This window comes from Etheostoma spectabile, unplaced genomic scaffold (genome assembly GCF_008692095.1).
Source record: "Etheostoma spectabile isolate EspeVRDwgs_2016 unplaced genomic scaffold, UIUC_Espe_1.0 scaffold00003049, whole genome shotgun sequence".
NCBI lineage: Eukaryota > Metazoa > Chordata > Actinopteri > Perciformes > Percidae > Etheostoma > Etheostoma spectabile.
This window is the reverse complement of record NW_022602986.1, coordinates 6,383-32,781: the sequence shown is the minus strand read 5'-3', so window position 1 is coordinate 32,781 and position 26,399 is coordinate 6,383. Positions and strand designations below refer to the sequence as shown.

The 26,399-nt window shown below is 40.1% G+C and overlaps 1 protein-coding gene across 1 annotated transcript; it reads right to left on the bottom strand.

Moving 5' to 3' along the window:
• Nucleotides 1–949: 949 nt before the first annotated feature.
• On the bottom strand, nt 950–25,013 carry LOC116676327 (inositol hexakisphosphate and diphosphoinositol-pentakisphosphate kinase 1-like). The gene is given in 16 exon segments (XM_032507520.1): nt 950–1,057; nt 3,960–4,072; nt 5,011–5,148; nt 11,432–11,494; nt 13,783–13,932; nt 18,580–18,688; nt 18,909–19,049; nt 21,267–21,383; nt 21,477–21,584; nt 22,802–22,824; nt 22,827–22,915; nt 23,066–23,129; nt 23,132–23,192; nt 23,825–24,048; nt 24,304–24,445; nt 24,782–25,013. Coding segments are annotated over 16 exon segments (1,770 nt in total). The 5' UTR covers nt 24,920–25,013; the 3' UTR covers nt 950–967.
• Nucleotides 25,014–26,399: the final 1,386 nt, after the last annotated feature.

Here is a 26,399-nt window from a genome sequence, read left to right as displayed (position 1 = left end):
TTCCCGTCTTTGTGCTAAGCTAGGCTAACCTGCTGCTGGCTGTAGCCTCATATTTAACAAACAGATGTGAGAGTGGTGTTGATCATCTTACCCCAACTCTGAGCAATAAAAGGGAATAAGGGACTATTATCTAAGCTTTGAGTTTCAGCCTATGTGCAGATATTTGTAGCTGAAGCAAAACTGAAGTCAAGTGTTTTTTTAAACAGGGTTCATGATGACTTTGTATTTTTTATACCACCACTCTGCCCTTGCATTCTCTGGCTACTATGGGAGGGAGAGAGGGGATTGCAGGCTAACAAGGGGGATGGCACCCCCACCTCAAATCGGCTACTGGTTCAAATGTTAGACATATTACCTGGATTTAAAAAACAACAGCCTGTTTTGTTTCAGGGTGGGATGTGAATGGCTAGCACATTGGTTGCAGCACGACAGTAGAGAAGAAGAAAAAATATGGTTATTTACGGTTAACACTTGACTCACATGACTCACAGTCTGTAATGCAGCTGTCAGTCGTACACGTCTAGGTCAGAGATGATGCAGCTGGCATGTGAGAATTTTGCAAAACAGCATGTGGGCTAAGATAAAAAAAAATCATACAGGCAAAGCATTCAAATTGAACTAAAGGCACAACTGCTCTGACTGTGGCTTAATGCACTGCTACACAGTCGAAGCTGGTCTCGACAAACTGAAGAGAAGGATGAGGTTAAACTGTTGAAGGTCAGTGTTTTCTCTTATCCACTGAGCAGGAAAGGTGTGGTGATCACATGTGCCCAGCTGAAGAGTCCATGTACAGTTTGAGTGGTTATATTTACAGTCTTTTGTTATTTACAGTTTGTAATACACAAGGTAGAGTGGTGGAAAGTGAGCAGGACAAGATGAATAAAAGTCCGGAGAGTCGGACAAACCAAGGTCTTCAGATCGTGTCCTTAGATACCCAGAAGTCCTCGTGTTTTTTCAGACAGAGTCTCTACTCACTAAAGCTGAAGTTCACGCCGGAGCTCTGTGATTGGGGAGGAGGGGCCTGCACTGGATACAGCACTGGAGGGGATACTGCCATCTTAAAAAACAAAAACAGGTCATTCAATCAATGTCTTTGTAGCTCAGAAACAAAGATCTTAATGCATACATGCACAGACTGTACAAACAGCACTGCCTTTAACCTGAGAACAGATACATTATTTGGTACAAATCCTACATTTTTAAAAACGTAATCTATGATGCAAATAATAATCTTCTTATTTGCCACTCTCCGACAGTCTGGGCGTGTACTATTGTTGCTGTGTGTGCATCATGTGGAGGGACACAATCTGAACAAAGAGGGGGAGTGATCCGCAGTACAAAAACAGAAAGCAACAGCGTCATCCCCCTGCAGCTTCATCTTCTGTTGCCATGGAGAACTTTATGAAAAAAGTTTTTAGGGATTTCATAAATTAAGCCACATGCATTTAAATAATTTAACTACAATGTTCTCTTAGGATTTAAGATGAGGATCAATTTCAGTACACATTAAGGTCCCATAACATGGTGCTCTTTGGATGCTTTTATATAGATATTAGTGTTCCCCTAACACCATATCTGAAGTCTCTTTTATATAGACCTTAGTGGTCCCCTAATACTGTATCTGAAGTCTCTTTTATATAGACCTTAGTGGTCCCCTAATACTGTATCTGAAGTCTCTTATATAGACCTTAGTGGTCCCTAATACTGTATCTGAAGTCTCTTTCATATAGACCTTAGTGATCCCCTAATACTGTATCTGAAGTCTCTTTTATATAGACCTTAGTGGTCCCCTAATACTGTATCTGAAGTCTCTTTTATATAGACCTTAGTGGTCCCCTAATACTGTATCTGAAGTCTCTTTTATATAGACCTTAGTGGTCCCCTAATACTGTATCTGAAGTCTCTTTTCTATAGACCTTAGTGGTCCCCTAATACTGTATCTGAAGTCTCTTTTATAGACCTTAGTGGTCCCCTAATACTGTATCTGAAGTCTCTTTTATAGACCTTTAGGTCTCCTAATACTGTATCTGAAGTCTCTTTTATTAGACCTTAGTGGTCCCTAATACTGTATCTGAAGTCTCTTTATATAGACCTTAGTGGTCCCCTAATACTGTATCTGAAGTCTCTTTTATATAGACCTTAGTGGTCCCCTAATACTGTATCTGAAGTCTCTTTTATATAGACCTTAGTGGTCCCCTAATACTGTATCTGAAGTCTCTTTTATATAGACCTTAGTGGTCCCTAATACTGTATCTGAAGTCTCTTTTATATGGACCTTAGTGGTCCCCTAATACTGTATCTGAAGTCTCTTTCCCAAAATTCAGCCTTGGTGCAGAAGTACAGCCACTAGAGCCAGTCCTACAATGAGCTTTCCTTAGTGTGTGCCATTTCTGAGTCTGTACCTTATGAGAAGGAGAGAGAGGGGGGGGGGGGGCAAGGTGGAGGCTGGGGGGTGTGGCCTTGACCAACTGCCACTTTGCTCGTTTGAAAGCCAAGATGTCTCTCTCTCATGGGTGGGCCAAATTGTCTGGGCGGGCAAAGCAGAGAAGAGGGGAGGTAACCTTGCCCCTTATGACCTCATAGATTCCAGATCGGCCCATCTGAGCTTTCATTTTCGCAAAGGCAGAGCAGGATACCCAGGGCTTGGTTTACACCTATCACCATTTCTAGCCACTGGGGGACCATAGGCAGGCTGGGGGAACGCATATGAATGTTAAAAAAACTCAAAGTGATATTTTCATGCCATGGGACCTTTAACTTGAAGTTACGAATATTTAAGGCCATTTTAAACCCACATGTAGCAAGAAAAAGTTCTCTCATTAGAGTGAATACAAATGTTTCACAGTTGTTATACAACAGCCTCAATGACTCTGCACTTGCTAATAAGATGTCCTGTAACAGCAGCCAATGGGAGAACAGAGTGTCACACAACCAGCAGAACATGTCCTATTCATCCAGCTGTGACCTCCAGCACCTCTGCTTGTGCGATAAGATCGACAGAGAAATGAAAAAAAAGCCACACGAAGTGCGCACAATGTAAATAAAACACAAAGGTAGTATAAAAAGGGGCAATAAAAGAGAAACTAAGTTAAAGATAAAGATGCTTCATCAACCAACACTGAGAATAGGGGCTAAATTAAACACCGCACCACCCATGGGGTAAAACAGAAAGAAGTGAAGAAGAAAATGAAGCGGAGAGAAGAGAAGGAGCTGTGTTTTATAGGTTATACATTTTAGAACTGATCCCACAGGATGGCCTGCCAGTTATTTAGCTTGTATGACAGTTTGAGGGCTTGTTTACTAAAATACAGCTCATTTTGTAAGAATGCAGGCAGCTTATGAAATGCCCAACTTTATAAATTGTAATATGCACATTTTAGCCATTTCAGATGATGCTCTTACCCATATGAACATAAAATGGCTTGTGATGTTGGTGTTCAGCGTAGTAGTCAAACAATGATTTGATCCTCAATTAGTTAATGTAAACTCCAATTTTGATAAACAATGAATCATTTAATTAAAGCCTTCATTCTTGTCCTAAACCTGAGCATGCGCAACCTTTTTCAGCATTGCTATCTTCTCATTTGTACAGTTACTCATTTTCACACATGGGAGCTCCACTGGCAGGACTGGTGATTAAAAGCCTTGTTCAAGGCAGACTATGAAACTGAAACTGCCACAGAGCAGTGACTGCAGTATTACCAATCAATGTGTTATATTCTTATTTAATAACAAATGCTTACAAACAGAATCCACAAAACCCCAAAAAGCTTTGTATACAGAGCAAAATATATTCTAACATACTCATTATTTCCTTCATTCAGTCGTGTGATTTAGCTGGGGTATTTCTGTTCCTAATCCTCATGACTGCATTCACATGCAGACTTCTATCAGAGGAGATAAAAGTGGACGTACATTGCGTAATGCCATAAAATCATAAAAAAACAAAAAACACTCACGCCATAGAGGCTGGCTTGGTGGCTGAAGAGATGCTTCAGATCCGGAGGAGGCAGTGGCTGCTGAGGGCTGTAGAGAGATGTCTGGCTCTGAGAGTCAAACAAGCTGGACAGCGCTGGAGCGAAGACAAAAAAACAAAAAACAAAAAAAGTTTAGTTTCCAAATGTCAGTTAACTTAATAGAATCTAAGTGCTGTTTTTATTGAGATGGCTTTACTCAGTTGATGTGGTCTGATCAGATCACTATTTTAGGAATTGTAGCCCTTTTTCCACATACTGTAGTCCCCCAATATTAGAAAGAAAGAATTGGACGTTGGAAGTTGTACTCATATCTATTTAATCCACGACCATTCATTCATTTCCATTCAGTTATCATTTCTTCTTTCGGCCCTTAAAATTATTCTTGGTTTTCTTGTGTGTATGTGAAGGATATTTCAACCGCTAACGCTTTCCCTCGCAGAACACAGAAGTTGCTGGTCTTCTGCTGCCTCGATCGGTTTGTTTGTGTTATTGTGTGACTTCGGTTAAATCAAACTAACCCTTCAAAACACTAAACTCACGCAATAAAACTAACAGATCGAGGCAGTGGTAAACCAGCATCTCTCGTGTTGTGCAAAGGAAAAGCATGTTTTTTGTCAAAAGAGGCTTGTGGATTCATGAGAACATAGATAGTGGCTTCAGGTCCCCGTCGGAAAGGGCTGTCTGACAGCAAGGTGAAGCGATAACATGACTGTAAATCTAAATATGTTTTGCTGTGTGCCCCCGTCCACAGCCGTGCATTGCTTCCCTTCCATGTTGGTACTCCTGTTTCACCAAACTTGGGATGGTGCCGACCATCATCCACTCTAGGTAATACACTGACTATGGATAAGTACCTCATACAACCCCACTTCAAAAGGTCCAAACTATCACTTTCAAATATTTGCTGCACCGGAACCTACATTGCAAAGCCTTTGTCTGCATTTCATAATTTGTGGAAAACTAAACCACACAAAGAAAGACTGGTTGGTTATATATATATAAAAGTTGTTGTTGCTTTACTACGCACGCCTACCTTTCATGGTTTTGGTGTGGGCATCGCTGCTGCTCGCACACACCGTGTTGAGGAATTCGTCCACCTGCTTCAGTGAGAGCGAGTTGTGCAGTGTCTCCAGTGGGTAGATAGAGGGCACCATGGAGCAGCCTTCAAACCCTGCAGCACAAGACAGGAGAGACAGAAATACAACCGGTCGTCCCACATCTCCTTCTCCATCCAACGCAAGAAGAGGAGGAGAGGTGACACTATTGCTCTCTGTGCATGTTGTTTGTCTGCTCATCCTCACATTTTATTTGTTAACTAGCCATACAGACTTTTGTTTCTGCTACGGTAAGATCTGAAATTAGTGACTTGTTACAGTGACTGGTACAGTTAACCTGCTGTCTGGCCTCTGACAGCAGCTTCCACTACACAAACCTTTCCAGCCATAATTAATTCAACCAACTAAAATCTGCAATAAGGCTAATGTTAAATTCCTTCTCTGGTTAGTTTAACCAAAAAAAACAGGATGTTCTGATCATCCGGGGATTTGCCATATACATTTTTTAAGAGGGTGTAGATCAATGCACTCTGATTCACACCACATGAAAAGGAATTGATAAATAAAACCACATTCATTCACATAGTGAGTGGCTATCAATCAAGGCTGTCAACTTTAGTTTCCATGCCGATGCTTAAATAGTATTTTTCTTTAAGGGAATGTTGGATACGAAATACTATTAGTCTGTAAACCTACCTAGGTGACAAGAGGTGCTGCCAACAACAGTAGACCATCAAGAGTGCAGTGTTGCACTGTGTATGATTCCTATGTGACAGTTTTGTGTTTGCAATCAATCATGTTGTACATTTTTATCTTGCCTTTATGTCAATCCTTTTATCCGGTTTTATTTTGGGCTGGCCAAAGTCTGTATGGATAGATTCATTCATTCATTCATTCATGTACTGCATATGTTACTTTCATAAAACGATGTCTATGTGCTTAGAAACGTCTAAACACAAACACGCCATGGCAAGCTGACTTTTACACACAAACTTACAGCAAATACAATCCAGTGTTATTCAGTGCAGCCCTACAAAGAACTCTATGAAGAAGCGATTCCATGAAACAGAAAAGGGGAATGGATGGAGGCTGAAGCAGCACATCCATATCCCCAGAGAGCATGCTGGTCAGCCTTGCATTTCTTCATGACTAATGTGCTATGAACACAGATTTTTCCAGGGCAACTCCCTAAAACTCTAAGCGACACAAGCGAAACAAACTGCAGTCAGCACTTAATGGGAACCATTCGAGGCCTTGAGGGGCCAAGATGAGAATTTCCCCTGTTGATCATTTTCACATCTAAATTTCCGTGTTTCTCAACGTAATATTTCTCATGGGATAATTTATGTGCAGAACATGACACGAGAGGTCAACAAAATCTGTTCACAGTCAGTTGTTTCTGCTGTCACTCCATTTTCCATCTCGACATGACATTTCTTTGGCCAATTATCTGATATACACCAGAACAAACAGAACAACAGGAGTGTAAAAGCAGGATACGTCACAGCCAGCCGCTTTAGCACTTAAGACACTCTAGACTGTATTCTTCCATTAATCATCAAATTGTTTCCTCACTGGATGTTGGCCAACGTAGCCTTATTTATTACACCAAGGTAAGAGGATCGATGTTCAACAAGAAAATGTCTTCCTGTCAAAGCTTTGAAGACAGAAGGAAAATAATACCTGCTTGGCTTAAACTGATAATACAAAGCCTCAGGAGGAAGTGTTTTGGTGGCTCAAGATGTGAATCGTATGTTTGTTACATGACATTTATTCTCACGTCCATCTGTTCGTTCTGTCCGTACTGTACTGTCTCATAAACTGTTAAGTGGAATGTATAAAAATAAATTACGATGGCATTTATCTTTTATTTTTTCTCCTCCCCATCCTGCTGCAGCCTCTCCATGTGGATGTGAAATTCAGCTCACACTCCAGATACAGTGGAAGCATGAAACACTAATGCTACTCTGCACCATTCACTCAACCATCTACTAACCCAGGTGAACACAAAGACAGCACAGTGATATTTAACATTTTTTTAAAAAGAAGCCATGAAATGTGGCAAAGCCAAAAAATCTCAATCAAAGAAAAAAAACTAAGTTATTACTGACAGTCATCATTGCTGACTGCAAAAGAATAATTAAGGTGACAACGTGCCAAGACGTGCTCCAGAAACACTCTACAAAATCAGCAGTTTAAGAGCTGTCAACCACTTAATTAGCCAATTAAAATGAGGGATGAGATGATGACCCAAATCATTCAACAGATGAGCTAAAATATCTACCACCTGGCCAGGAAACTGTATTATTCTGGGATGGATTGTGCCGATAAATAATTGGTGCCAACAGCTGACTGTACAGACAGAGCTCATTATTGAACAAATGGCCAGTTTTAATGTAATTTTCTCTGTAAAACTCAGGATGGAACACACACACAATGCAGTTAGACAAGCCTAAAACTCATCCACAGAATTGTTTGTGTGGCTGGTCATTAAGTGTCCACCCAGCATGCATGTAGAAATGCATGCAAAATAGCAGAAAAATAGGAAGACATTTACAGCTGGGCATGAAACATGAGCAGGGCTGCAGATGTGACAAAAAGAAAAGGAGAAAGGATGAATGCACAGAAGGAAAACCAGACTGAAAAGCACTGAACTAGAGTAGATGCAAAGCTCAACTGGCATTAACAGCGTCCAACTTGCCCCAACACTGGCTGAACAAGGACAAAGGAAGTGAGAGGGGTCTACAGCGGCTGACCGTGGAGGGATTCTGGGAGCTCCTGACCAGACATCAGCCAGCTCTTGAGGAGGGGGAGGTGGTAGGGACAGTGGCACAGGTGGTGGGCAATGGCCCCGTCCACAGCCAGAGGGGCAAACCCCAGCCGGGCTGGCTCAGCGGGAAGCCCCCCCAGCAGCCGGACTACATGGAGCTCGTCTGAGGGCTCTGAGGGACAAGAGGCAGAGCAGGGAGAGAGGAAAAGAAAAGTACAGTGGAGCAGGAGGAGTGAAAGGAGCTGTGCAACATATAGGCACAGAGTTAAAGATTTGTAGAGCTGAGACATTTATCATAGAAAGTTTATTCCAATCTCTGGCTTCATTTGATCAATACCTGTCTTGACCTTTTAGTTATGACTGAAGCAGACCAACTAGTGTATGAGAGACAATCAGAGACACAGATCTACTTGACAAAACGTGATTTTTTTTCTTTAAACCACTGTGTATAGAGACAAAAATGCAGTGTGACCGGATGCACTCTCAAATAAAAATTGTGTAATTAAGATTTAGGGAATTCAAACCATGACTTTCTGAAAAAACTGTACTACCAACTGTGCAAATTAGGCAACTTCCCTGGAGCCCTAAACTCTCTCAGGAGGACCAAAGCCTTCTGGTACATCATGTTCTTTGCCACATTAGTTTGGTTGGTAACACAGTGTGCAACACTAAAGCACATTATCGCCAGATGTGCCAGGGGCCTTAAAATCTCAAATAACAGATTTTTTTTGGCCAGCAGAAGCAAGCTGTCAACATCAACATGTCCATCGCCTTTAAGGTTAAAATGGTAAAACCAGCATACAGTTGCTGATTTAAACATCCGGCAGTTACTGAGAAACATTACCACACGTTTCTGTCCAATTAAAAATGCTAGTCGAATATTCAACAATCTTTAGCTTTGTTCTCCAGAGGGAATATGTGGCACTTTTAGTGGCTAAATGTTCCACTATGTTCATTAAATAGTCTAACTATGTGTGTCTATTTTTTGGTGTGACGCAGCTAGTGTTCACTCGATTTTAGAGCTTTGCGGCAGAAATTGACGCTATCAGGCCGGACAGAGCTGACACTTCATGTAAAGCTCTGTGAAGCTAAGGATTTGAGTAATAATAAACCAGTGCTTAGTGAAGGTAACAGAAACTCCCACAGATCATTTTTCTAGTTGGTTAAACCGGCTCTGCCTTGATCATGACTACATAAAAAGTAACAGCTCAAAGGAAACAGTGCAAGACGGAGTGAGCATATGTCTAATAATTAATATCTTCTAATATTTGATTAAGGAAGAACTAATCACAAAAGACATGGCTGTTGCTCAAACACTGCATAAAAACTCACACAGAACACATTTTGCTTCCTCTCCAGTACACTGTACCGTATGATATTTTGTCTAATAATAAAGTTATGATGGCTCTTTTCTCCACTGAGCATCATGATGGGTAATTCATCAGTGCTACTTTGGTAAATTTCCTCAGTGAGGACAATAGGTTTTCACATACACAGCAAGGTAATGAGAAATAAAATGGATTAAAAAAAAAAAGTTCTCTCTACATTCCTCTCTATCACTAGTGTCTATATTTGCTCCACAAACTCAACCACATCTGAGTTCAGGTTCAACTTTAATCACCTGCATGAGTTATGACTCAATTAAACGTATTCTAAATTTTTTTTACTGTATAGCAACCAAAGCCTCTCATTGATGAAACTCTAATTAAAATGTCTACATTGTTTTACTTCTCTAGCCATAACTTTCTTTATATGTGCGCATATAAACATTCTTTATATAGACATTCTGATATAAAACTACACTCTTTTCAAGTGATATCATCATGATCTATTAATAACAATCAAAACCATTAGCTGCAGTCACAGAATTTGAAAATAGACTATTTAAAAAAACCAAGCTATAGAAACCAAGCCAGCTTGAATAGATATGTTGAATGTGTTGGCATATGTAAACAAACTTGTTTAAACAGTAACAAAACATGATTTATATATTGTAATAATCATTTTTTGTATTAAGTGTGGACATCACAAAAATAAAAGTCTTATTACATCCTAAGGTCTTTAACCACATGAGTACTGGACGCACAGGCGGCTACTACAGTCCAAACTGGAGATAAACAGAGATTGTCCAAACATCATAGTAGACTTCCTAATCACACCAACTCTGCTCATCATTCTGAATCGACACGTCAGATGATCTTGGTGCTTTGACGATACGCAATTTCTTCTGTATAGAGTGCACTTATCCGAATGCCAATTCATGTTGGGACATTTCTGATCCTGTGATCTAAATCCTAAATACCATTCAGTCATTTCCAAATACCTTACAGGACTTGTAATCACTTCTGCTGTGGGTTTAATTTGCCTCCTCTGAGTCTATAAGACCCCCCCCCATACACAATGGTGGTAAAAACAATGCCTCAAAACACATTAAAAGTAAGAGCTAATTTTTATCATACTGCAGATTTAACAATGATAAAATATACTTTTTAGAAATGAATTGAGGAAATCCCATTTATTGCCAACAGTTGCGGTTTTTAAAATAACACTTTGCATCGAGTCAGTGGCTACTCGCCAGTGACTGACCCCGAAAATTTAATGATTGAATTGATGTCAATGCTGTACTTACTGTGGGCAGTTGGCATGCACAACTAGGCTTTACCAGGGAATAACTGCCAACCAACGGGTCAAGCAAACACTTGCCATCAAGTAGTATTGCAAAGGACAAGAAGGATCTTTGTATTATTAGGCTGCAACTAATGATTATTTCCTTAATAATTAATATATGTTTGGTCTACGAAATATCTGTAAATGCCCATTTTAAAAAGGTCCTGGAGTCAAACGTCACGTCTTAATTTGTCAAATCCGGTTGACCACTTCCTTGTTCTGTTCTTTTGTTGAGTGTGTAACTACAGAGCTGCCATCCAACGAAGAAATAAAATCACACACACATCTTGCTGCCTAATTTTGTGAGGAGCTCCTCATTCACATGTTGGAGAGCAACTCACAAAAGCAACTTAACACCCACTAACTGACCTCCTGGTTTAACTTCTCACCTTGCTGCAGTGAAGTAGAAGTGTACTCCAGAGTGTGTCAGTACACCATGACGTCACTGTTGAGTGTGGTTACAAGAGCAATATTTCTGACTACACCAAAAGTGATTGCTGTCAGAAGAGAATTTTTGTTTTTATAGCCCAAACTAAGAAATGAACAGACTAAATGATTTGAAATGAAGAAACGTGCAGCTGAGGAGATATTATGTGTGCACGTGGAAATATATCTGAGAAAGGAGATATATTCCACATAAGGCACATACATCTATCCTGTGAAGAACAGCAGGATCAGAGAGGCAAATCAAACAAATTGCAGGCAGAGCAGGTGGTGTTAGAGGTGAGGGCCAAAAAAACAACACAAAATACAACAAACACCAAGGGTGTGTGGTGAAACAGAAGCTTTTTAAAATGTATTTTTGTTTTTTTAAATCTTGGAGACGTTTAATGTAATTAACGCAGACAAACGTCAAACCCCAAAAATAGAAAACACAAGAAATGTTTCCCACAAAAAGGCCATGCAAGATAAAGGAAAAACTGGAGGAGTGTCGAAATAAACTTGAATAAAAGCAGACATACCATTAGTCGGATGCCTGGCAAACGACACAGAAAATCTCTTTACTGGTGGCATAGAGAACAGCTCTGAGGAGATAAGAAAGGTAACTGGTATTACTGGGTCTGCTGCTGGTACCTGTGTCTGCCTGTTTGCCAGTGATGTGTTTTCACATGAGGAAAAAAAGAGGAGAAAAACAGAATGAGAGAGAGAGAGAGAGAGAGAGAGAGAGAGAGAGAGAGAGAGAGAGAGAGTTGGCCTGTTGATTCATCAATAGCTGTCTGCCAACCAACATGAGAAAGTGTCATCTCTGAATAAACAAAGAGGCTATCAGTGAAAGTGAGTGGAGAGGTTGTGGAGTGGATGGTGTAAATGATGAATCTTTGGCTGAGTACTAAACATGCAGGAGGAGTGATGCAGGACTTTGATATAAAGGCATTCAACTGTGACCTGTGAATCCAACTTCCTGATTCTTCCTTTCTTTGGCTTTCTTTGTTGACTCATTGCACTTACACAGTATTTCTTGTTTGTTTAATCCATACCAATATAGACTCTCCGTTAGCTCTGGTTTTGGACTCCAACTCCTATCTGGCTCTATAGCTGCTAAACTCTCCACTATGTTCACCAGCTAGTTGCTTACTGCGTCTGCATGCTGTTTTGTGCCGAGCAGGTAGTGTACAGTGGTTTTTGTAGCTTTTCGCTGAGAAGAGCTAACTGCTGCTGAAACAATGCTATGAGAACAGTGAGTCTGAACCAGAACGGTAAAGTTGCGGCTGGACAATCAGCTGAAAGAAGGCAAAATGCTACGTACATTTGAAGAGAACTGCAGTTGAAACAATGAGCTTCTGCAACAGTAATATTAGGAATGCAAACTTGACCAAACCTAATGGGGATAAAAAAAAAAAACTGAAGTTTAGGCATCTCTTTTCCAGGATCCAAGATCACTAAATTATTATAAGAAAATCCAATGTTTTATAATTAATAGTGGTAAATTACATTAAGCTTTAAATCCATTCAAAAGAACACATTTGGAACATGACGGGTGGTGTTAATGAAGGGGTATCTGAACTCATCTGCTGTGGGGGTACATGAGAAATAAAGGTTGTTCTAAAGTACACTCAACACCAACACTGATTATGTTTTAAGGTCTGAGTTCAAACCGTACGCTTCCATTCACATTTCCCGTTAAAATAATAATCTGTTGTTCTGATGCAGCGCTCGCTACCCTTCAATGAGCAGCACTGACGTCATTCCAAACCCTCCCGTCTCTCAGAGAGCAAAACATGATGTAACACAGTTGTGAGAGGAAAGCATTGGTTTGCTCCTGGCAGTGTGTAACCTTGCAGTCAGAGTGACACCTGGTGGACAAACTGAACAGCTCAGTTCCCTGTGTTAAAAACCACAGGGGGGCGGGGGGGGGGGGGGGGGGGGGGAGAGAGAGAATATATTCCTGCAGTTTGTGCAGAGTAGAATAATTTGCTGCTGACCTAACCCAAGGATGTGATACATTTTTTGCAATGTGAAACAAGCATGTTTAACTAAAACAGCTGTGACCATGAAAATTATATTCAATCCAGATGTTTGGGATAATTAATTCTGCTTTAAGGACACCTGGTGACTGTGAAAACTGAAAAACTGTGTTTGCTTGTACTCACCATTTCCAACATGAGACTGAGGGGAAAAGGGTGGGGAGGGAGAATGCGACTGGGAATTATTTAAAGTGGATTACTGGGTTTTGAAAATATATCTTTTCCAAATAACAGGCTGAGTTTCTTAATATAAGGATTACCATAAATTGTGATTAATGAAAAAAGCCAGACCTCTGGCTTCCAGACACAAAAACTACTTCACAGTGGATTATGAAATTAAATTCCATGAGAGAGAGTATGGTAGCACTGCAAAACAACATGCACAGAGAGAGAGATAATTTCAACACGTACAAAACCCAAGCAGACACCCATGTGATCATAAAGTAGACATGCTGATCGGGGAGAACATTGATCACTGATATCTGTGGTACATAGTCCAGTCTCAGGTTGCATGCTCAGCATTTGTTGCACAGCCTATCACTCTGCCGTCAAATCAGTGCCCTGCAGTACACTGCAAAGTAAAATCACCGAAGACATGTGATGCAACGGATTGAAATTCTTGGTTTGGGAAAGGTAGCAAAAGAAAGCAGGGAGCTTTAATTTAAAATAAATAAATAAATGACAAAACTTAATGTCCCAAAAATGAAAGTGTCTAAAGCTTAAGGAGTGAAAAGTAGAACAATGAAAAACATATTCTAAGCCAGAAAGAGTTTGAAGACTAAGGATAAAAAAGATAGAGATGAAAAGACCCGCCTTGTGGAGAAGGACAGACAGTGGTGTGAACATACCAAACGTGCTAATCTGGCATGGCAGACTGCCAGGGGACAGAGGTGGTTTTCGGTGGAGGTGGTGGTGTGTGCGTACGTAGTCTCGCAGGTTGGGGGCACTACAGGACACCCCAAGGGCGGAGGCACTGAAGAGGCCAGAGCAGAGCGACCCTGTGTGAGGAGCCAGGGGAGGAAGGTGTGCAGTGTGAGTACTAGTTTTTATTACACACCATGCCATTATTCATAACACACGGATGCTATTAGGAGAGTCTGCCATTAGTGTGTGTACATTTCAAATGATGTACTGTGTGTGAAAACACTGTAGCTACAGTTTAGATGATTTTCAATTTATGATAAACAAAAAAAAAATGGTACAATAAAAAAAAAATGTTTAATAGATAATCTGAATACAAAGAGGATATTTGTTCCTGGAAATATTAACATGCAAGCTACAATGTTTTCACAACAGTGACTGCATTCATAAGAACTGTGCATAATGTATGTGTAGGGCTGGGTATCATTCAAAATGTTTAATACTGATAGCCAATTCCATACTGGATCTTCAAAATACTTTTGTTGATACCAATTTTATAAAATACATTTTAAAAATGACATAACAACATTACACATTGTAGTTGGAATAATTACATTATCAATTAATGGACAGAGACACTGAAGATATCTTAAGGTTCCCTTTTACTTGCGGCCACACAAGGAGACAGTTTTCAGCTCTACAACACAGTACTGAAAAAGTCTAATTGGAAGCCCTCTACATCGTCTTATTTATGAGTGAAATACAATCATCAATGTCATCAGTTGTTATCTGGTCAGTTTTGATGATGTATCCTTTATCTGGTCAGGGAGTGCATGTTCTGCTCTCAGGCTCCAGACAAGATAGCCAAATGGCTCCATGTTATCTTATGGGAGAGTACAATCATTATAATATGGCTTTATATGCAAACAGTTTAAAATATTATCAAAACAGTGAAATGCAATTCATAAATTTCCTTAACAGCGGTTCAAATCAGGGTTTTTTCCAGCTCCTCTACACCTATGTGGCAATAAATGTAGTCATGCCTCTCTGTGAGTAATGTTGGGTTTTTCCTGTATGCCTCTGCAACGTATAACATTAGACCGCCTATTTGGTGGGTGCATAAAAGTATTGAAGTTTGGTACCCAGCCCCAAGTATGTGTGCATGTGTGTAAACAAGGCCAACAGTAAGTAAAACAAATAAATAAAGAACATGTGTTTCATATGCAAAAAGCAGCAGCAGCGTGACAAACTAGAGATGTTCCGATTCCGATACCAGTATCGGAAATGCCTCCGATACTGCCGAAAATGCTGGCATCGGTATCGGCGAGTACTGGAGTACAGGCACCGATCCGATACCACATAAACTATTAAAAATAGGAATCTATTTACTGGTTAGCTCCGTTAGCTCGGACACAGTTCTTCTTCGCCACTCTTAAAATAGTTGCGCTGCTGTTTTAGAGGGGCGAAGAAGAATTGATCGCCTACGCCTCCTTAAAACAAGCTAGCATTAGCGCATCATGTCGGCAGGTTGGCTGTACTTTACCGTGGATGTTCCCACCGGTAAGACGGCAACATGCAACATATGCAAAGAAGCAATTTCAAGGGGTGGCACGAGTGTTGCAAACTTGAACAGCAGCAACTTAATTAAACATTTGAAGACGCGTCACGCTAAAGAGCACAACGAATTTACGAAAACTACGGGGGAAAAAGGACGAACTGCAGCAGCAAACTCTGGAAACTGCCTTCAAGTGACGAGATAAATTCCCCAAAGACAGCCAAAAAGCAACAACGATAACCAACAAAGTTTTGGAGTTTATTGTGATGACCAACCCCTGTCTGTTGTGGAAAATGTGGGATTTCGCCCCTTAATGGAGCATTTGAAGCCAAGGTACGGTTTGCCAGGTTGTAAATATATCTCCGAAACTGCGCTACCCAAATTATACGAGACAGTTAGGAAACACATTTCGTGTATGCTTGGGCAAAGACGTGCATGCAGACAGCTTTACCACGGACATTTGGCGCTCCGACGTGTGCCCCGTGTCTTTGCTAAGTTTAACGTCCCGCTGGGTGGACAGAGAGTCAACATTTACCCCTCGAAGTGCGGAGCTGCACCCCACCGAGTTCCGATGGTCACATACTGGCACATTCATTGCCGAATCAATTGAGGGGGTTCTAGTAAAGTGGAAAATCCCCAAGTCCAACGTTCATGTTTTACATTTTTATACTGTTCTATTTAAAAATATATGGCTTCCATTTGCTGTATTTTTTTTTTTTTTTTTTAAACACACTGATATGGGTCGGCCGATACCCACAGCACAAGTATCGGAATCGGTATCGGGAAGTAAAAAATGGTATCGGAACATCTCTATGACAAACTGACTGAATGTGGAAAAGGGATTGTTTCAGACCCATGCTGTGAATAAACCCTTTGAAGTTGCAACAGCCAATGCCCATAAATGTATCGTGTTTTTTATTTTAACATTTTAAATTAATACTGAGTTTATAGACCACACAGAAGAGCAGGAACATACAAAATGTAAAAGGGGTCTTTGTTCTATATACAGTACGAAGGTATGAGAAGCAGCTCAATAACAGAGGTCAGCTCTGACACCTGCTGCTCTCGTCAGCGACCTGTGCAGTCAGTGCCACAGGTGTTGGTGATGAACAGTGAGGGATCAGTCAGCCGCCTCACATTTACTATACATAACTGACAGGCTCCACTCACCCAGAGGCTTTAGGTGGAGCCCCTCTAATGTTGCATGGACACAGAACCAACTGCTGCGATCAGACTTGTGATAATTAGACACAGTGACAGAATGATTAACACATTTAGGGAGAAGTAAGACAACCCTACTGCACTGTTATACTTGTAACCGCTCGTTTGCAGTGTGTTGTCTACTTAATGTTTATGATTATACTTGAATGCATCAGAGTTTGTTTTTTTTATAAGAAAGGACTTACTGTAGCCTCTTTCCTCTCTGCCCCATATCCATTAGTTTATTGCATCTTTTAGGTCTTAGTTGTGCAAAGAAGTTTATCTCCTAAACTGCACTGCAGTCGTTTAACATAGCTGACATACATAGGTTTGACACTCCCAGTGAAGCACATGTGACAGAAATAGTTTCCACAAAGTGACTTTACTCTCCGTTCTCACAGTCACGGTTTTCTCCACACCTCTTGATTTAGACGACGGGGCTTTCATGCTTGTGTGAGTGTCACCGTGCTAGCACGTTGTTGGAGGTTGCATGCCCTTGGAAAGTGTACACACAGCAAAACAAGATTCCTTTAATGGGTCTTAAATTAGGGGGGCCCCATAGAGGTGCTTGAAGAGACAGCTGATTTTGAACATTGAAGGGCATTTTATTAGTACCATGATAGGGGGGGGTCAAGAAGAAATACCCAAACATTTAACTTAAGGGGGTTTATTGTAGCACCAAAAATAGTTCTGCGGGGGGGTGAGCCCAAAAAACATATTGGGGGCAATATAGAACACAATGTGTTATTGATCATGTGTTGTTTCATCTAGTTTAAAAAGGTTAATAATAATAATAATAATACATTTTATTTAAAGACGCCTTTCATGGCACTCAAGGACGCCGACAAGACAGCTATAAAAACCTAGTTAGAGTGTGGAGCGTGCACTGTACCATACAGCTACTAATGAAGAAGACCCTCAAATCTACACATTTGACATAGTACAAACTTCAACTCTATACCACCCTTAATGAGGATAGTGACTAATTCTTAAATGACAATTCCTGCAATTAGATGAACAAATAAACATAAAAGTTACTGTTTGGTTAATATTACAGCCTGATATTTAGTGATTTAAAACTCCGATATATATTTATATATATATTTTTTTTAATCCAGAAACAGGTAACAAGACAGATTTCCCTAACACAAAAACTCTGTGTTGCTAAGAGGGACACTGTAGAGCGCCCTCCGGTGGACAAACTATGAAACTTCAACACTCATAACATTGGTTGACCATCCGTTTTAAATGTTCATTTATTTAAAAATAATTTATTTGTCATTATAAATTATTCAGATTTTTTTAAATCTCATCAGTCATTATAAATGCTGATACCGATAGATCAGGAAATGCCTAATATCGGCACTAGTTAAAATTAAATGAATAAAAAATGAGTTTTTTGTTTGTAATTCTTTGGAGTGCTCAGAAAATCAATTCAAAACCTAAGGGTCAAAAGGTGAATTTTAAGTCTGCATGAACATTATTGTACGAGGATACAATGCACAAAATAAATGGAGGAGCTTCTAACAGCAAAAAAAAACAGATCTCAGAAATAAGAGACAGAAACACCTACAGAATGTCCCCTATGTTGTACCAGAGATCCTGCACTTGGCTGTGAACGTAATTCTCCCTGCTGACCTCGCGCCTGCATAGTTCTAAGTCTGATCCTCTTTGGCTGCTGATAAGCTACGCTAAGGTTGGAGCTGTGTGAATGTCAGAAAGAGAGACAGAGGGGAGGGGGAGGGTAATGGAAAGAAAATGGGGAAGGAAAACACAGAGAGAAATAATTGCAGACAGAGAGAGATATGGAAAGGACAGGAGAAGTCACAGCCAGGGGCTTGTGATGAGGGGAGGATCAGTGATGACAGCTGCAGATAAAATGTGATATGAGATCAGTTTGTCTTTTGGCATGAACGACACACACACAGACACAGACACACACAGACACAGACACACACAGACACACACACACACACACACACACAGACACACACACACACACACACACAGACACACACGAGGTGCCCACCTAGGCCACTGGCCGGTTTGATCTCAGGTGACTGGCGCGAACATGAGGGGAAGAGTCGGTGAGATGTGGAGCCTTTGGAGGACTGGGTCGGAGAGGTTTCAGAAAGGACCTGAGTGGAGCCATGGAGCACAGGGGTTAAGACTGACAACTGCCAAAGTAAATCAGGGACCTGACGTCTCTCGTTGACTTAAACAAAACTGCTCAACTAAAGAGAGGCTTGAACTACTATGTGGGAAAAGAAAAAGAAACACCCAGTCTGGTTGTATTATTATTAACAGTACATCCTGGCTACACTGAAGGGTTACTGCCAACACTAAAGGGTTTGTTACCTCCATTGAGCCGGTCTTGCGGTTGCGGATCATGGGGGACCTTCGCTGGATGTTGATTGGCTCAGAGAGGGGAAGTGCCTGGTCTGGCTGGTCCTGGGAAAGGTCTTCCAGACTGCCTTGATTAGTCTTTTTGTCTTGATTCTGATTGATCAGAGAACCCAAGAAGGAAATAATAGATATATTTTTGTAAAAAAAAAAACACAAAACACTATTCATGAAAAGTGTAGTAATGTCAGCTTTTTTTTTTTTTTAAGACAATGACCGTCAGTCAGACACCTGCCTTCCAGAACCTAGAGACTAGGTAGTATTGCACCAAGCACAATTACTCAGTGAGCCAGGTAATTTCTAAAATAGCATGCAGCAACTTCTGTAAACATTTGTTAATAGCAATAATCAATATGTGACTTACAATGACTAATTGACATATATACATATTAGGGCTGTTATTACGCTGTTATTATCGCGTTAACTAATTCATTCATTAACGCAGACAATTTTTTTATCGCGCGTTAATGCAGTTTTAATTATTTCTTTATTATTGTAAAAGTTTGTTGCTCACAGGCTTTGTAAATACTGCAAAGTTGAATTTTCTTATCACCGGAGAACTTCCAGTCTGAAATATCACCTTAACAGTTGATACCAGCAAATCATCAACGAAACACACAGTGGCGCGAGGCTTTGGCAGGCTACGTTAGATGCAGCGTGTGGGTAAGTAGAGATAAACAAAGGCAAGAGACGCTAACAAATGCAATGCAGGCCCATTAGGGTGATGGAGGACATCGGTCTGAGAATCGCAACAACAATGGCAGGTATGAGATTCCCTCAACACGCACCATCACAAGAAGAATAACGCTACACAAGTTGTATAAAAAGGAGAGGACTGCGAAACATGCACCCGCTGTTGCTCTTCCTAGGGACTACTGGACTCACTGGAGGCTACTGAACTCACTGGGTAACCAGAATTATCTCGGAGTTACAGTGCATTATACTGATGAAAAGTGGGCGCTGCATTCACATGCTCTGACTGGACTGAAAACAGAGGAGAGACATCATGCAGAGACATGCGCGGGACACTTCATTGAAGTTGCATAGCAGTGGAAAGTGTCAAATAAAGTCACTGCAGTTAGCACAGAGAGTACGAATAGATACGAAATCTGATCGCTGCTGCGAGCCTTCTGCCTTCTGATCATGTCCCCTGCTTTACGCATGGTCCTCCAGCGTTCTGTCACAGTGTCTCTGCTTAACAGCGCGTTCGACAGTGTCCCTCAGTGTCTCTGCTTAACAGCGCGTTGGACAGTGTCCTTGCAAATTTCAGAAATGTTGTGGGGCTCTAAACCCAGTCCAGCAGGTGCTACAGAGTTAGCGAAACAACAGAAGAACGTGGACATAAGAAGGAGTCGCTTATGCAACCCGTTCCAACCAGATGGAATTCAACTCTGGACATGATAAATACATTGTTTAAGTTGAGATGTACACTAAATATTTTATTTAACTGCTACTTTATTAACAAAATGGTAAGTTTTTGCAGAAAAAAATGTTATGGCACTTTTGTTCATATGGCAGAACATTTAAAATAAAATTGCACTATATACACACACTACTTTTGAATTCGTATTATTTCATTTTGCAATTAATCAGGGAAATTATGAGATTAATCGTGATTAAAATTTTTAATTGCTGCCCAGCTCTAATACATATATATTTGAAAACATAACAAAACACAGCCAAATATTTTCACAGGTTCATTTCCTGGAATAGCAATGAGATCTAACCCTGTCTTAAAACAAAAGTGGCTGCCTGATGAATGCGTTGCCTGGTGTTTTTTTACCTCCAATATCACCTTCCAGGCAGCTTACCCTAACCTTGACCCTAAACATAACCATTGCCGCACTGCCTGGAAGAAGATGTTGGGGGCAAAAAACACCAAACACCCTCCAGTTGAGAAGCAATGGTAAAATAAAAATAAAATATAATTCCTTTCCTCTTATGTCCCAAAATTTTTTGTAGATTCAGTAGTTAACTACACATAAAAAAAGTAATTGAGCTATTTTAAATCACTATGCAAATATGAATGTAGTTAAACTAGCAGCAAGCTACAACAAAATGTAGTTAAATTACTAATCTAATTACATGTTTCCTACTCCCCAACACTGTAAAGGGCAGCCCACTAAAATACAGAAATGACATTTATCTCATTCGAGATAGAGAGCAATCTCATGATGTGAGAAAGTTGTTAATGGAGCATAACCCTTATCAAAAATAATTGAAGGAAGTTTGGTGTATATTCTTCTATATGGAATTTGCTCTATTTGAAACAAACAAGTTTACAGACGTGAACTAAGTGACAAGTTCACACACCTCTGAGAAGGCTGGGCGGAAGCCGAAGCCAAGAGGTACATTCTCCTCATCTTCACACCCTTTGACTCCTGGACTGAAGTGAAGCTCAACATGGAAACGCTCCTCTGAGGAGGGCTCCTGCTCCCGACACAGAGACAGACAAAAAGAAATGCATAAAATAGCAGTGGTCAGGCTGAAAAGATTATAAAAGAGCAAGATGTGCAAGCTAACCTTATTGTTGTCTTCATACAGCATAATGACTATCTGTGTCATGTAGTTGAGTTCAGTCACAGCACTCAGGTAGTCCATGGCCTGTTTCCACTGCTGGTCCTTCTCATCCTAAACAAACAAAAACATACATACCATAAACACACGCAAACATCCCATACATAATAAATACACAAAAGCCTAAATCTAATTATACACCAGATAATATGGAAAAATAAATCATCACATGAACAAAAAATAAAAGGAGTTGTGTTTAAGATACAGAGAGAACTGTATGATGATCTAATAATGTCCATAACTTTAATAATGATGTACAACAGAAGACATTAATCTATAGGACTAATCAATACAATTAATTCTATTGATAGGACACAGTCACCAATGTAGCTATATCAAATATATCATTTGTTAATGCAGATGTGTGTATAATATTCAATTAAACTGAACAATTGCCCAGATCATTGCCGTAAAGTAAGTTGTGTGTAAAGCCCAACAGTAGAGTTGGCAAAGACAAGTAATCACACATGTTGCTTTCAATAGTACACCATAGTGTGTAGTTTCTGTCTCCCCATGAGAATTCTAAGTAATGAGAACAACACTGTCGGGGCGTCCACATAATAAAGCCTTCTGTGATCGCGCACACGCCCCAACCCCTCCTAGGACGGACTCTTCAGAAGAGGTGATTCTCTTCATTCAAGCTTCTGAGCAGGAAAGTTATCAGACGCCACAATCTTCTGAACATGGCCATACTGAGAGATACAGAGAGACTTGTGTGGCGCTGGTAGCCTTAATTAGCTTTGTAGCAACAGGCATTTTTCAATGGCTTGAATGTAAGGACGTTCATTAATACTAAAAGGTTTTAAGGACCTCATTGATAGAAATAATTGATCAAAATGTGTCCTGAGCTGCCGCTCCTAGTCTTTAGTGAAGACTTAGTCTTGCATTGCCAGAGGTTTCTGCACAGCTCTGGAGTCTGGTCTGGCTACACCGCTCATCTATTCTGGGATAGGGGGAAAAAAGCTCTGGCTTGTTTATTTTTCTTTAAAACAATCACAGCTGTCCGGGGCGGCACTAAGCCCCAGATGCAGCAACAGTGCCCTTGCAAAATAGATAGTGTAGGGACATCTATCAAGGTTACCTCAGCACTGTACATCCAGTGAGCCACTAATAAAGACTGGAAGGACAGTCTAGACCAAGATAGACGGAAGTAGAGACCATTTCTGATGTTGAATTTTTAAATCTACTCTTGTTATCATTAGCAGACACAGAAAGATGACATACCATCACTACTAAAACAAAATGGTCAAAGATGTTAAAATCAGACATACATCCAGCAGTCCTCCATATCGGAGACGCTGAGCAGGGAGTGGACATGGCTCTCACTGGTGAAGTAGAGTCGTGTGCGGACATGGCGGCCAGGAGACATTACGCCACGAGAATACCTGGACACCAGGGGTCAAGAAATGAGAAAGCTTTTCAGTCAACATAGCAGCAGTGAACTCAAACATACACAAACATTCTAGATTTGTGTTTTGCCTATATACAAAAAAAAACATGTTTGTGTGTGTTTCAGTGGCGGCTTCTATTCTCACAGAGGGTGCAGCTTGTTAACAGCCTCGTCCTCATGGGTCCTCTGCAGATCCAGCTGGATTTTTTCATCAAAGGAACACAGTAAGCCTGAGCGATGTCCAGTTTCTCGTCTTTGGTGATGCCGTACTCCTGATATGGATGATATGAAAGAGAAAAAACAGCCCTTTGAACACTTTCATCCAGTTCTTTTTATCTACTTAACCCTAATGACCATGAAGAGATGAAGTCTTAACTTAGAATATTTTGGGGCAGAAGGCAGTAAAACTCGCTGGACATCCCAGGCTGAACACAGATAATTAGTGACCCATTCATGCATAGAGGCCTAAAAATGGGTATTTTGTGACATAAAATTATGCTGTGGCACTTCCAGAATTAATTCCATTTTAATGAACATAGTGTTTCACTGTTGTTGCTGTATATAATGGCATACTTTATAGAGTATTTTAATTTTCTCTGCTGAGTCACCACACCCTTTTTTGGTGCAACATTTTATTCTTGCCACAGGGATCAACTAAGTTTGAGTTCATGCTCAAATGGAAAATTAGGCAAAATTTTCCAATGTGACCCATTGTTAACTTTCCCAGACTCCTTCACATAATTTACGAAATTCAACTCTTTAAATTTCTTCTTCTTGAAAAAAAATCTTCCAGCACAATATTACAATATAATTAGGTAGTAATGCAACATGTGTGCATAGATCAAGTATGCCAACTTCTAGGCAGGTCCTAAATTGTGCAACAAAGTTAAATAAGGCCTTTCACCTGTGGTATGACTATGTCAGCCAGGGCACGGGACAGTCTGAACAGCTCCAGCGTGTCCTCCAGCCCAAGTGAGGCGTTGTGCTGCGAGTCGTATTTGATACAATCGTAGATGTCCGGAATCTTGCTGATGTCGTAGCGACCGTTCTTCATGCGAAAGTCTCTCTCCAGTTTGGACCAGCGCTGCAGCATCAGCTCCAACGTCTCGCTGTGGTAAAGCTGAAGGTCTGGGGAAATACAATGATGACTAACTTTAATCTAAAAAGTAAGGTAATTGTCTCTGATGATTATACTTATTTCACTATATTTACACTTACACATTTAGTCCTTTTCTGCTGTCTGATTTATGCAGACAAAAGTCTATAGACTAAACTAAATTTCTCGGTTTAAAAAAAAAGTTAAACATTTTGATAATTTTTTTTTCTCCAAAATGCAGCTGAATATTTTTTCTTCTTTAAACAGGTACGGCAGGTTCACACTACCTGCAGACTTGGGGTCTTCCAGTCTCTTGCGGATCTGTGAATTGAGACTCTGGATGAGGGCGTACACCTTATCACAGGTTTTGACTGGATCCTGTATGACCTTCATTGAGTTCACCAGCGATGGGCTGCCAGTTGGTGCCAACTGAGACACAATGGGAACAGAAGGAAATAGATAACATGTTATACAGAACATCATATCAATCATTGTAGTCTGAAAGGACTTGAACAAATTGCAGCAAATACATGCATGGGAAGATTTTCTTTAGTTCATTTTTGGCCAATGGGAGAAACTTGCATGACAATATTTCACAAATTCTGAGGAAAAGTATAAACATTTCAAGAATGAAGACTTGTGAAGCAAGTCTAACTGTTTAAACTAAACATGTGAAAGCTTTCTGGCAAACATTGCACCATGCACCTTCTCAGATTAAGCCATTTTTTTATATTTTCACTTTACTATATCAGGTTTGCCACATACCTTCTGATAGTCGTCCTGTGTAAACTCCTGGCCCTTCTGCATGATTTCATGCAGCCTTGCCTTCACCTTCTGTTGGCAGTCCGTCAGAGAGTCGCTGTCGCTGTCCAGCAGTCCGTTCATGTTGGCACTCTTCACCATCTGAACCAGGATTGGAGTCAACTCCCCTTCTAGAGCCAGCAGACCCTGCAGAGAAACCAGAGAATTTGAACTGTATCATTGTGTGCCATTTGTACTTAATATACAATCATGTGAGAGAGAAATACATACAGCACATGAGTAAAGAGTAAACTTGATATGTTTAAGTTATGGTCAAGCTGAATCCGAGTTCTTCTTGATTTTACCCTCAGATAAACTGAGGGTAACTTAAACCACAGATATAAAACAGTTGCTGTTGTATATGTATGCCTTTAACCTTTTAAACGTTTTAATTGTTCTTATGGTGGCTCTGCAGCTTCTTAAAATGTGGTCTTCAAACCAATTAGTGAATTAATTGATTAGTTGAACAACATCAAATTAATTATTTTTGATAATTATTTTGATATTTGCTTGTTCCAGCCTCTCAATGTACAGCTTTTCTACATTTATTTGTCTTATGTGAACAAATATTTTTTTACAAAAAAAGCAGTCTACCAGAAATAAATCACCAGAAAAGTGTTTAAAAAATTTACATGTGTTTAATGTGCCATTTATATTTTAACAAAACCATCCTCTAACTGCTAATAACCCCTAAATATTGGGAATTACAGTAGTATTTTTTCAACAAATCTATAACAAATTTATATATTTATATTTGGCATAGACACTAGTGGAACTAAAGCTTCTAAAGAGATATTTTGTCCTTAAAACTTAAAAATAAATTCTCATGTAAATGTTTAAGTTACGTCAGTTATACATTAGATATATCCTTTATAAGGCAGAGTTACCTTGCAAAGCAGCAGCTGTCATCTGCACCCTGCCTTCGTCGGAGGCGTAGATCTTCAGGTCGTGGCGGTAAGTGCTGTGCAAGCGCAGGAGGCCACAGCTGGGAACCCAGCATAGTCACCTGGAAGATTTTACACAGAGAGGGACATCATAGTTAACTAGCTAATAATGTCTCAATTAAGAATGGCTGCTGAGTCAGGGTTTTAGTTGAAAGAAAAGAGAAAAAAATTAATTGATTGTACCCAAAAGTACCAAGGATTTTTGTTTAAAATAGGCACCCAGCCGATACACAGCACCTGTGCAGGTGCAAGATCACTTTCAGTTCAAATGCATTGTCCTCAGAATGCTTTGTAAGCTTTTGAGTTGGCTCATATCACTTAACTAGACTTAACTTGTTTGGTTTAAGCTATGAATAAAATGAAGTGAAAGTGAAGTAAACAATAAACCCCAAAAATTACTGAAGACAGCCCCTGATGAACACTTTAGATTACTTCTTGAAGAGAGACTATAAGTAGTGAGTATTTTTAACATACTGAGTATACTTAAAAATGCAACTGTAGGAGGTGGCGCATACAATACTACAGATAAAATCACACTGAAGCTTCATGCATTTTACTTTAGTGTACAGCCAATTGTACTTATTTCTTTAGTGTACAGCCTGATGTAATGCCACTGACTAACTGGGTTATGATGCCTC